The sequence below is a fragment of the Vollenhovia emeryi genome, unplaced genomic scaffold, assembly GCF_000949405.1.
Source record: "Vollenhovia emeryi isolate VEMERY1.0 unplaced genomic scaffold, V.emery_V1.0 DF939143.1, whole genome shotgun sequence".
NCBI classification, from domain to species: domain Eukaryota; kingdom Metazoa; phylum Arthropoda; class Insecta; order Hymenoptera; family Formicidae; genus Vollenhovia; species Vollenhovia emeryi.
The window spans coordinates 1,601,281-1,613,082 of NW_011967223.1; the positions used below are offsets into that span (position 1 = coordinate 1,601,281).

General features: G+C 33.2%; 1 protein-coding gene across 8 annotated transcripts in view; it reads right to left on the minus strand.

The window, feature by feature from the left end:
- Window positions 1-1,673: 1,673 nt before the first annotated feature.
- The window catches only part of LOC105566676 (apoptotic protease-activating factor 1), an 11,542-nt gene continuing 1,413 nt past the window's right edge, over window positions 1,674-11,802 (minus strand). For 3 of the 8 annotated variants that reach the window (XM_012020867.1, XM_012020866.1, XM_012020864.1), the window contains exons 2-15: window positions 11,249-11,718; window positions 8,862-9,116; window positions 8,475-8,658; window positions 7,665-7,802; window positions 7,269-7,580; window positions 6,946-7,181; window positions 6,739-6,868; window positions 5,574-6,656; window positions 5,400-5,449; window positions 4,830-5,322; window positions 4,679-4,749; window positions 4,258-4,588; window positions 3,467-3,886; window positions 1,674-3,387 (exon numbers count right to left, since the gene is read on the minus strand). In XM_012020867.1, coding sequence (XP_011876257.1) covers window positions 2,839-3,387; window positions 3,467-3,886; window positions 4,258-4,588; window positions 4,679-4,749; window positions 4,830-5,322; window positions 5,400-5,449; window positions 5,574-6,656; window positions 6,739-6,868; window positions 6,946-7,181; window positions 7,269-7,580; window positions 7,665-7,802; window positions 8,475-8,658; window positions 8,862-9,049 — 4,185 coding nt within the window. In that variant the 5' untranslated portion in view covers window positions 9,050-9,116; window positions 11,249-11,718 and the 3' untranslated portion in view covers window positions 1,674-2,838. Of the gene's footprint in view, window positions 3,388-3,466; window positions 3,887-4,257; window positions 4,589-4,678; window positions 4,750-4,829; window positions 5,323-5,399; window positions 5,450-5,573; window positions 6,657-6,738; window positions 6,869-6,945; window positions 7,182-7,268; window positions 7,581-7,664; window positions 7,803-8,057; window positions 8,102-8,474; window positions 8,659-8,861; window positions 9,117-10,554; window positions 10,558-10,867; window positions 10,889-11,248; window positions 11,719-11,802 lie in introns of those variants that run through there. The other 5 variants (XM_012020865.1, XM_012020869.1, XM_012020868.1 and 2 more) reach the window with 5 other exon arrangements.

Consider the following 11,802-nt stretch of genomic DNA (forward strand, 5'->3'; position numbering starts at 1 on the left):
TATTTTTCCTACTGGATTGCCTGCGAGAGCTAATCAGGATGCAGAGATCAGGTGATTTAAGTCCTGATTAACTTTCATAAGCAATCCAGTAGGAAAAATAATATTGTGTGTCGCTGGCCCCGTTCCGAAAAGTTCCATAATTCATATCCGTAATTTACAGAAAAAGATAATATAAATGCACATTATAGTCCTATATCAATGTATATAAACCCTTATAGAAATGCAACAACTGGGAACAAAAAAAAGCATTGAACAATTACTAGAGTTCAATAATTGAATTATTAGAAATTATTAATGTACAGTAATTTTCTAATAATTATTTCGCTAACATTTCTATAAGGGAAGGATTTTTATTGAAACGTGGTTACTTCTAGATTTATATACGAAGTAGAAAAATACGTGAGATCAACTAAAGTTCAATTCTCTGTTAGCATGACAATTCGGCGAAATTGACAGACTCAACAGTAAATTTGTTCGTATCGAAAATCTCAAAAAATCCTGCATTTATAAAACGAGACAAATATACACTGGAGAAGAGAAGATTCCGCAAAAAGTCAAGTAATAATCTGTTTCATTTCACGATGCCAACAGAGAGTCGGAGTCGAAAACTTGCGATACGTAAAAAAAGTGGTAAAAAAACGGAATTCGTACAAAAAGATCCTAGCGATAACAAAGAGTATGATTTCTTACATAACTATGGGACGCGATCTGGTGTTCGCTAAATCTCGACTCTTATATCTCGATATACATATAATATTACAATAAATACTATTAAGTAGAATAATTGGAGCAAAGTTGTAATCACAATAGAGCTTTGATGTAAAGACGTCATTTAATATCACATGTACGTCTTTAAAATAGATAAAAAAACTTTGTGATTTTTTAAATACATTTCTTTGCCCCTTTACAACACAATCTTGTACATGTGGTTGTACATGTTCATAAGGCACATGAATTATATGTAATTAAACAATGTCCTGTATTAAAGATCATTACGTAGGTATATAATATTGCTATACATATCGATATTTGTATATGTATGAAATATGCAACCATTCGACTGGATGGACACAGTATTCATGAACTGTTATGCTCATCAGTCTTTGTTTTTAATATACAAAAACACACTGGTTTAAAAAACAATATAAAATCTAATACATACTAGCACATACCAGCATATTCTGCTAAAAATCTAATATGTATCTATCTGCTACAAAAAGTACTATACTATATTTATGAAGATTAATCATTCAAATATTCCTATCGTGTTACGCTGTTATGTAAATTATGTACATGATCACAAGTATCTTCAAGTATTTTTATGATATATTCATAATACATTTTTCATAATCAATATAAACATTATGTTTAATTCTTTTAAAATTGTCTGAAATATGATTACAGACATCAACAGAATCACAATAATTTGTATACACAAGAGAGAAGCAAAGTGCTATATAACTATGCAATAAAATAAGATTTTTATTAACTTTTAATATTTTATTTTTTTTGCGAGAAAGATTTATTTAAATGTATCAGTGCACGCTATCAGGCGTCTTAAAGCAATTATTATTTTGTTCGATATCAATATAAGCAAGAATTATTAAAATTGCTCTTAAGCTCAGCAAGCATATAAAATATTTATATAAGCTTTTCCTACAAACAATGATTAAAAGAATAAATGCAATTAATGTACGTATAAAATTATTCCAATTTCGAAAAATGTATTAATAATCATAATACTTGATTAACATTTCGCAAGATATATATGTCCAGTAGAAAAGTTAAAAATGCTGTAGCATTTATAAACGGTCAGCTTAATCTACGATGTACTCTTTGTGTCTAGAAACATACTATTTTGTAACCAATAAATACGTTTCAAAAATTTGTGCAAGTTGATAAATTGCACATTATACGATGTACAGTCTTATGTTATCGACGAATTTGTTGAAACGTTTTTCGATTTGTTTATATAAAACCGAATGTTTCTAGACGCAAAGAACACATTGTAGATTAATCGTAAATGCAAGAGAATACAAATGTATTTATAATGTACATGTTTGGCAGCTTAAAATATTTATATAGGATTTATGAATGGCACAAAATACACACAAAATACATACAGTCTGTTATACAAGAATGTGCGAGCGCTTCAAATCAGTCTCCATTATTAATCAATTATTGCCTGGTAAATCTTTGTATTTTTAATAGTGATTTTAGTAGCAAAACAGCAACGAATTTTTTATTAAATGTTCGCAATCGGCGCGCAGTTTACTAAGTTGGAAAAAGTACAGAAAATTTACATGAAAATATTACTATACGTAGGCTATTAAAAATCAGTCTGACCAAAAATGGCAGCTTCTCTAACGATTTATGATAAATTTTCTATAATATTATTAAAATATTATACATGAAATTTATTGATTGTCAATTCAAATTGCATGAAAAGCTTCGAGGCAACAAAAGATTACTCGTACAATCTTGTGCAACAGATTGCATATGTATATAATCCAGCTGTTTTTTAATAATATATTGTAACTATGTTTTTGTTCTTATATATAGCAGAAAATTTTTCTATAAAAATTGTAAGAAAAATGTATATCTGAAAATTGGCTTTACGTAAGCAGTAAGTTAGATTTAACTCTTTGTTAAATGCAACTGGCAGTAAATGATATTACTATAAATAGATATAAGTATGTACGTTTCATCAACATTAGTTTGAGCACATGTGGCAATATACTAAAACATGTCTCCTAATATATACATTTCATTAAAATGGTGCACTGATACACGCATTTTAATGGCATCCATTGTACTATTATTGTACATATCAAGCCACTAACTTCCTGTCATCATTGTTTCGGGCTCAATCAATTTAAATGTATTAGTAGATCCGTACATGTCAACCATAACAAATTTACTGAAATCTGGTGAGATACATACTTTTGCATCCCGGTTTGGTGGTGATTCAACAACCAATAGTAATTCTGGCATTTCACGATTTTTGCCTACTTTATCTATCCAATACCTACTTATATTGCTAATAGTATTCGTGACGGCCGTGCTTGATGTCGCAACGTCTTGCAGGTTTGATACACCGGTATCTATGCTTCGGCTGTTAGACATTCGTAAATTCAATAATGTATTTGTATTGAATGAGGGAGTGCTTGTACTGTGGCTAAGGCCCATCCGACTTCTTCTCATATTGTTCCGGTTTTTCATGTTGTTCTTTGCTAAAGCAATGTTCCACCAAACTAATTCATCGTTTGTCAATGACAATAAAATCGGGACATTTATAGCAGCTGGAGCCCAATACAACTGTGTGATGGGATTAGTATGAAAAGATAATTGGCAATAAATCTCCGACGGATTCTGTATATCGATAATCTGAAAACGAAAAGCAAACGATGTTGCATTAATATTATACGTATAATGCACAAATTAATGGATCATAAAATAAACTTACAGAAATTTGTCCCGATTCAAAGCCAACAGCGACATATTGTTCATTTTTTGAAATATCACAACAAGTCACTTTTTGGGCGAAACAATGCGTAAAACAGGGCTGTTCTCCAATTTTTATTTGCGCCGACGATGTATTCAACGCGTCTGTTAGGAATTCGTGGATAATATAAAATAATGTTAATTGTGAATCACTCAAAATGGCCAAGTAATTTTTACAATGGCTTAAACAGCTGAACGAAATACATGAAGACGGAGGCAGAGCTACTTCGCTTATTAAGCCCCAAGGTATACTAATATACCATAATGCTATTACGCCTTTCTGTGTTACTGTTACGACATAGTTGTCGTCTATCTTGTGAATATCGTTGATGGGTTCCGCTTTAGTGTCAATTCCAAATATCGGTCTATTACGTTGCCATATCTGTTTACATGTTCAAAACATTTAAATTTGTTTAGCATGTACAAGTTTAGATCAATAATTTTCGGAGTGTCGAATAACTCAGTGGTAAAACAACTATTTATCAAATGAAAGATTACAATTTGATTGCTTTCCGAAACACTCCACATAAGAAATTTACGATAAAAAATATTGTTCTACTATATAAAAAAATCAGATATTCCATAATAACTGGAATAAATTGTAATCTAGGTTTTATAATTCTAAGTTAAAATTAAAAAGAAAAATATATACACATGTATACATATTAAAAATATATATATAATGTGTACATATATAACAGCAGAAAGAACAGAAAATAAAATTATGATACTTAGGTAAGAAATTTAATATACCTTCAAATTATTGTCCTTCCATCTGCATAATACTGTGGTATAGTTACGTAGATTCATGATTTTTACAAATTGAATTGGCTTTTCTAATGTTAAGATATGATCAACGCTTCCGGTGATTATGTCCAATAGTTGAATGTTATTATTGTTTGTGACATAAACTGCCTGTTTTCCATCGGCGGACAATTGTAAGCTTGATAATCTCCCTCCTACAAATTCATGTTCTTCTACTGTGTCTTCTCCACATGACACTATGAGTTTGTCTGAAGGGCTCTCTTTCACTACAATGTCCTTCTGGTCACAAGATTCAACAATTGCGTCAAATACACATTTCCTAGTTTAACAGTAAAAGGTTGTCATGGTCTAATTTAAAATAAAGTTTAAAATATAGATATATAAAGTAAATAATCTAATGTTAAATTACCTTGGTAAATCATTTGATTCTTGTACGGGGAATTTCCATTTGTATAATACGCTGTTTCCGTTTCCACAAATCTGGAAAAATTTTTCTTAATTTTAAAGATAATTTTGAATTTGATTAAATATAATGGAATTGGTAGAAGAGTAATACATACAATATGATAGCCTTCGTCACTTAACCAGTAAGAATCCAAAGATGTAACACGACTTTTGTAAGTCGCAATCGGTTGATATCCAGAATAGGTGTTCCATACATTTATAAAACCCGCAGAATCAGCCATTATTATGTATTTACCATCATGTGTAATAGTTGCGCATACATAAGTTACCGTATCATTATCGACAAACCCTCTCGGCTGTTTGGCAAAGTTACGCACGCAACCATGTCCCCACCACCATTTTACGTGCACAGCTTCTTTTTGGGTAACGACAATCAACGAATCCTTATGGTTGGGTATATGATGAAAGAAGATGACTTCTTTAGCTGCAGATTTCAACTGCAGATTATAACAGGCAATATATTGATAGGTGGTATTGGTGGTATTGTCATTGCCACAGTTTGAATACAACACAATAGCACCGTTTAATTGATCCATTATATGTAGTAAGGAACCATTCGCCGTAAAAGCTATTTTCGATATGCAATGACTGTAACAAACGCACCCATTGTTCATATGCACGTTATCTCTATACCAATTGCATATATTGCATATAACTGTACTTACTGTGTGGAATCTCTTACAGTAAACACCACTTCGCCATCTCGGTCCCATAGCTTAAAAAAGAGAAAAATATATGAATTACATTTGAATGATACATTATACATTATATTCAAATCTTCTAATAACATGGAAGAAACATGTATAAGAAAGCACCTGGTTTCATAAAAATTAAAATACCTGAATCGTTGCTTTGTCAGTGCATGCAGCAATGTATTTATCCTCATGGCCAAATGCCATATCTAGTATTTTCTCATTTTCTACGCAGAATTCCAATAAGCTGTCATCTTGACCATCCAAATTTGCAAAAAAGCCGGACCATGAGTTCTGTCTTTGTCGTGGGCTATCCAAGTTTATAGAATAATCAATATCACTCTTCTCATTGAATAGAGGGAATAACTTGATTATACCAGCATCGCTTAACGATATGAAACAATCACCAGCCGTAGACACAAGAACTTTCTTGATACAAAATCCTTTTCGATGACCGTTAAAGATTTTTTGTTGCTTGCTTTCGAAATCCCACAGAATTATTTTACCCGACGTATTCCCAGTCAAGATCAATTCGGGATAATCTGTGAAAGATGACGTGCAAATGTCCGCTGACATTTCTTCAATCACTGGCTTATTAAAATATTGGAAGCTTTTCTTGTGAGATAAGTACAAGTATTCTGGTTTTGTCATAGCCAGATATTTCGCAGTCTGAGAGATATAGCCTTCATAAGGATGATCCATCGCAATTTGAATGATATCTAAGCACTTCTTGCGTTTATGTTCTACTATAATGCTTGCTTGCATTTGAAGAAAACTTTCTATATCAGAGACCTTTTCCATACAGTCCTCTTTGTCATACGTAATGTGTATTCTATATTTTTTCAGATCTAACAATAGATCATTCACACTCGCATGTATTAATTTAGCTTGAATGAAATCAAAATTTGTATAAAGAGGTTGAAATTCTTTAAACAAGTTTGCTTGGTCCAAATGGTAGCCAATATACGAGTAAATATAATTATCGTTTGGCAATTTTGAGAAATCATTGTTGCAATATGTACGGTAGTTTTTAACAATTGTCTCGTGCATCTGCATCAATTCGCTATCCGTTCGTTTCTTCCTGAGATGGCATAACAGTAAATCATGCACACCGTAAATGTAGGTTTTTAAGTCATTGTTCCACTTTTTGGCTGCAAGTGATTTATGGCACAGATCCAACATCAGTTCTTCAACTTGAAATATGTCTCGTTGCCAAAAAATCTCTAGAGTCTGAAACATTAAATTGATATAAAATTAAAGATACGTGTGAGAGTTTATGCATCAATTTAGTAACAAATTTTGTAATGTATACCTTCGGAGTTATGTTAACATCTTCACAAAAAATAGCTAAGCTCTCGTAATATTTTTTCAAATCTGGTTTTAGTTGCTCAATACATATATCAAAAATAGTTTCTTGCTTCTCTAGAAATTCTCTCATTACTCTGTAACACACGATACAATAACAGCGACATAATTTTATTAATCAATACATTATTTTAAAAAATTATGTATTACTCACTTGGTTGTTGCATCCTTTTTCCTCAAAGATTTCAAGTAATATTTCCATCTTTTAGAATGTGTTTGCATATCCATTTTAAATTCTTCAAATTGCGCAGCAAACATGGCTATGAGTAATGGCATGCCTTTACATTCTTCATGTATTTGTTTTGCTTCTATAGGCAGTTTGTTTACATCCATTTCCAATACTTTGGCAAATAAGCCTAGCGTTTCTGCTTCTGTAAATCCGTCGTTCATCTGAAAGTGACACATTATTTTTCTGTTACAGTATAATAAATATTTATTTCAATATATAATAATTACAAATGTAATAAAGAATATTACCTGTATTATCTTAGATCTTTTCCTCTCTAGAACGTCAATGTCAGCAGTAAGAACTAGAGTTTTACACTTGAAATCAAAAGTCTTAATAATCTTTTTATCATAAACATCGTCTAAGATCAATAAGGCGTTGCAATTATCTTGTTTATTGAAGTACAGTTCCAAATATTGAATCAGATCATCCAGTTTCAATGGAGTAAACAATTCTGGTACGATTTCTAAATTTCTCACGTTATGATAGAGTGTGTTTAATTGAATTAATATTTCTTCATCGATTAAACGGTTGGATGAAAATTTAATCCAGTAGACCTGATTCTAAAACAAAAAAATTTGTTTTGTGCAAAATATAATATATTAATATCACATGTGTCTAATATAAATAATAAAAATATATCATACAGAAAATAAATCTTTCACTAATTTTACATCCTTGAGAGTACTGGCAACTAGACATGATTTTCCAAATCCTTTCATGCCATGCAACGCAATGTATTCTCTGGAAGTTAACTGTTGTAAAGCTGTCCTTAACTGCTCAACCTGCAAACGCAATGTATCATATACTAAACAGTCTTCATTTTATGTATCAAAATCATTTATTACGATACAATACAGTGGCACATTTTGACACTTAAAGATTGCTAAGTACGATTTGAGGATTTCTAATATCGAGGCTCTAAGTGTTTAGATTAGATTAGATTAGATTAGACATTTAGTATGTCTAATAGAAAATTCGCCACTAGTGCATTACATGCAAAAATGTATTATGAAAATCACTGAAAGTCTTGAACTTACGCAATATATGTTTCCATACGTATGCATAAAGAGCAACAGTTAAACTAAATAAGAATTAAATTGTTCATTACAACAAATTACATCTAAGTACACAGGATTAAAATAAGTTATTGGATATTTTTAAGAATAAAAGCTGATTTTGTGGTCAGTTAGAAAAATATTATTAAGGATTATATCAAATTTATATAGCAATAGCACGATGCGTTTATATCATGGAATAAAAGTACGCATTGAAGAAGTAAATGAATTATCATATAATCAATACTTTATAGTTCATAATTTTATCTTATCATTCGATCGATAAGTCGACAATAAGGTCAGATTAAGTCTGTCATGATTTAGATAAATTCAGAATGATTCATACGTGTATATCTTAACAATGTGTATATATATGAGCGTATATTACAATAGTTATACCTTCTCTTCTCTGGTAACCGTCAATGGTGAAAGGGGTGGAATGTTAGGAGGCCCAGCGTAATAATCTATCTCTCCATTGGCTTCTATTTCATAATTGCCTAACAATTTATCTATTTCATCGCTAAGCCATTCATAGTGATGTTTTAACGACAGATGAAAGACATCGAAAGCGCTTGGGCCACATCTTAAAAATGTTAACACAAAAACACTTAATGAAATCAGTTTGCCGTGAAAGCTGCATCGTTAACTAATTGCAAGAATGACGACCAGCGAGATGTAATTGCTACTATTATTAGTAAGTGCGACAACGTTAAAATAAAAAAAAAGTGCGCAATGTTGCACAATATGTGTGCGAATATAACAACAAATACACATTAATATACATACAGTGGTAGTAGATCTAACAAATAGATCGCTCTCTCTTCTTTAGTAGCTCCGGTGTAAATATGTTTTACATCCTCTTCTCTTAGGATGTATTCATTTCTTAAGGTTTGTATAACGTCATTATCTACATCCAAATCATCAATTATATTGCCCCTCAAACGAATGAGGATTTCTCTATGTGATCTCTCCATTTTTTTTAATCAAAATGCACAATGCGAAATCTCGTAATTAGGAGTTACTACAAGCTTCACTGCAGTTCTGAAATAAATAATTATTTATTAATTTATATATAATAACAAACTCCAGGCAATTTTACTACTTAGGACTAACGCGATACTATTTTTTCTACTGGATTGCTTACGAGAACCAATCAGGATTTGGCTTCAAGTCGTTTGATCTAAAACTCTGCATCCTGATTGGCTCTCGTAAGCAATCTAGTAGGAAAAATAGTATCGTGTGCCGTTGGCTTAAGCAGAAACCATGCAATTACTCGTAACTACAATGCTGCAATTTAATTTTTCAGAATTAAAAAGTCAGCATTGCTAAACTAAAGCTTTCTAACTTTTTCGAACACAAGAACAAGAATAATCGTTTTTCATAGTGAACTGATTACGATTTCGTTTGCCATATCGCTCTATCACCGTACAATTTCGAGAGATTTGCATCACAAAAGAAATTGCAAAAAGGATATTTCAATGCATTTTGGTATATTAAAACTACGATATGTAACGTATTGGACAACTTTTATCGCATTAGGACTTTCTACGCCCAACAATAAAAAGAATTTGTTGCATCGATTACGGTTAAAAGATATTGATAATTGCTCAACTAATTCGTATATTTTGTTGCATCAAAGTTACATGAAATATTTTTTAATTGTGTTATTCAAACTCAGAAGTGTTTCAAGTCACCCAATACTAACCTGCTGTCAAAGCTGATAAATTAAAAATAAATTATAGTAATAAATATTGATGGTTAAAATCTGTTGCGTCGAAGTTGCGACTTACTTCAAAATGGCGATCGCGCTCAAAATGGAGAACGTCTGCGAATACAAAATGGAGAACGTCTGAGAATACAAAATGGTCAAGCTTTTCTTATTATTTATATATATTTATATATCTATATGTAATATTAAATCATATATAATAACATTAGCGCTTTTGATATTCGCCATATTTTTTAAATTATAATCGACACAACAAATCGACACAACAAATTCCTTTTAAGAGCTGAAAGTCCTAACAATGCACTTAATTCTTATCGCGATAAAACTTCTCCAATACGTCACGTGTCGTTATAATATTCCCAAGTCTTCAAATAACCTGTTTTGCAACTTTCTCAAAATTGTGACGTGAGAGAAATTTGGAAAACGGGGTCGTACTCGACGTTCCAAAAATACCACGAAAACAACTAGTCTCGTTCGTGTACATTGTTTCGTTAAACAGTTATCTTGATTTGCGAGAAAACGCATTACTACCTCGCCTGCCGCGAAGGAACAATTTTCATGCGTACATAATATCTTTAATTCCAGATACCATAAATTTCTGTCTTTATATGTTTCTCTCTATACTGACACGTGTCTTTCGGGAATATACCGGAAGGAAGTCTCCGAATCGTCGAAAAATGTTACCGATTATCTGTTCGCTTTCAAGTGCGATAAAGAATAAAAGAACCCGTCGTTCAACGGCGTATTTACCTTCTCGAGCTTCTGTGTCTTGCGTCATACACTTTCTACTATAAAAAAAAGGGTACTCGCATATTTTATTGGTAATTTCCTCCAACTTGAATTACTTCAAACTCTTGTATCTCGAGTCGAGCGTTACGTTTCTTTTATTTACGTAAATATTAACGAACGCCACTGGAACGAATTCGACGACGTGTCGCGGCAGCGTGGGTAAAAGCTGAAAGGATTAACACGTTGATAATTTTCCGCGTTCTGGCTTCCTTGTCGCCTTTACCGCGGTCACATTTTGTAAGGCGCAAGGTAAAAATAGCGATGAGAAGGATACCGGAGGAGAGAGACGCTCGAAAAGATCCACGTCGCGACTATCCTAATTAACCTTGCGATTGCCGCGGCTGCGTTGAAGTCAACGATCTCGAAAACCTGCCGAAGACTCGATCAACGATGGAGGGATACATAACGCATTTTTGACTTTGTGGTGGGAAACGCGCGCGCGCGATAGAGAGAGAGAGGGGGGGGAGGGAGAGAGGAGGGGGGAGGGGAGGGGAGAGAATTCTGTCCCCCAGGAATGCTCCACGCGTACATCGCACTCTTGGAAGTAAATATAAAATCTAACACGCTCCTATTTTCCTCCCTTTAATTCCAGCGTTATTTTTGCATGCAGTATTGTCCCGTTGGACCGCGGAGCGCACCGCACCTCTCCTCTTACCTTTTTTTTCTTCTTTTTTCTCACGTGTCTCCTTCCAGGCGCCCTGTCGCCATTTTAACACCCCCGGCCAATGGTGTTCTTCATCTTCTTTAGAAAACGATGTCCGCGTCCACCTCCTTCTTCCTGACCATCCTCAATCGAAAAACAAGAAGGCTGCTGCTCCGCTGCATTCGCGGCCGAGACGCTCGCCCGCGCCCGTTGTCTTCTCGGCCGCAATGACCGATCTTTTGTGCAACGAACGCGCTCTTTGTTCGAAAAATCGGAGTAATCTTCCTGCTTTGACACCACCTCCACACCGCACAGTTGACAAGCGACTGGTGGAGGAACAGGTACTCGCGTGCCCAAGTTAGTTTAGCCGCTGCGCTCAGTGATGTTAACTGTGCCGCTGTCTGGCGCATGCGTTCAAGTACAGCAGCAATGTATCAAAACAGGATGTATACAGGTCCTGCAGAAACCCTACTTTGATGCTTCTATAAAAATTATATAAAAATTTTTTTAATTGTGAATAAAAAGATGTAAAACATGTAAAAAGATGTAAATCATGAGAAACTACG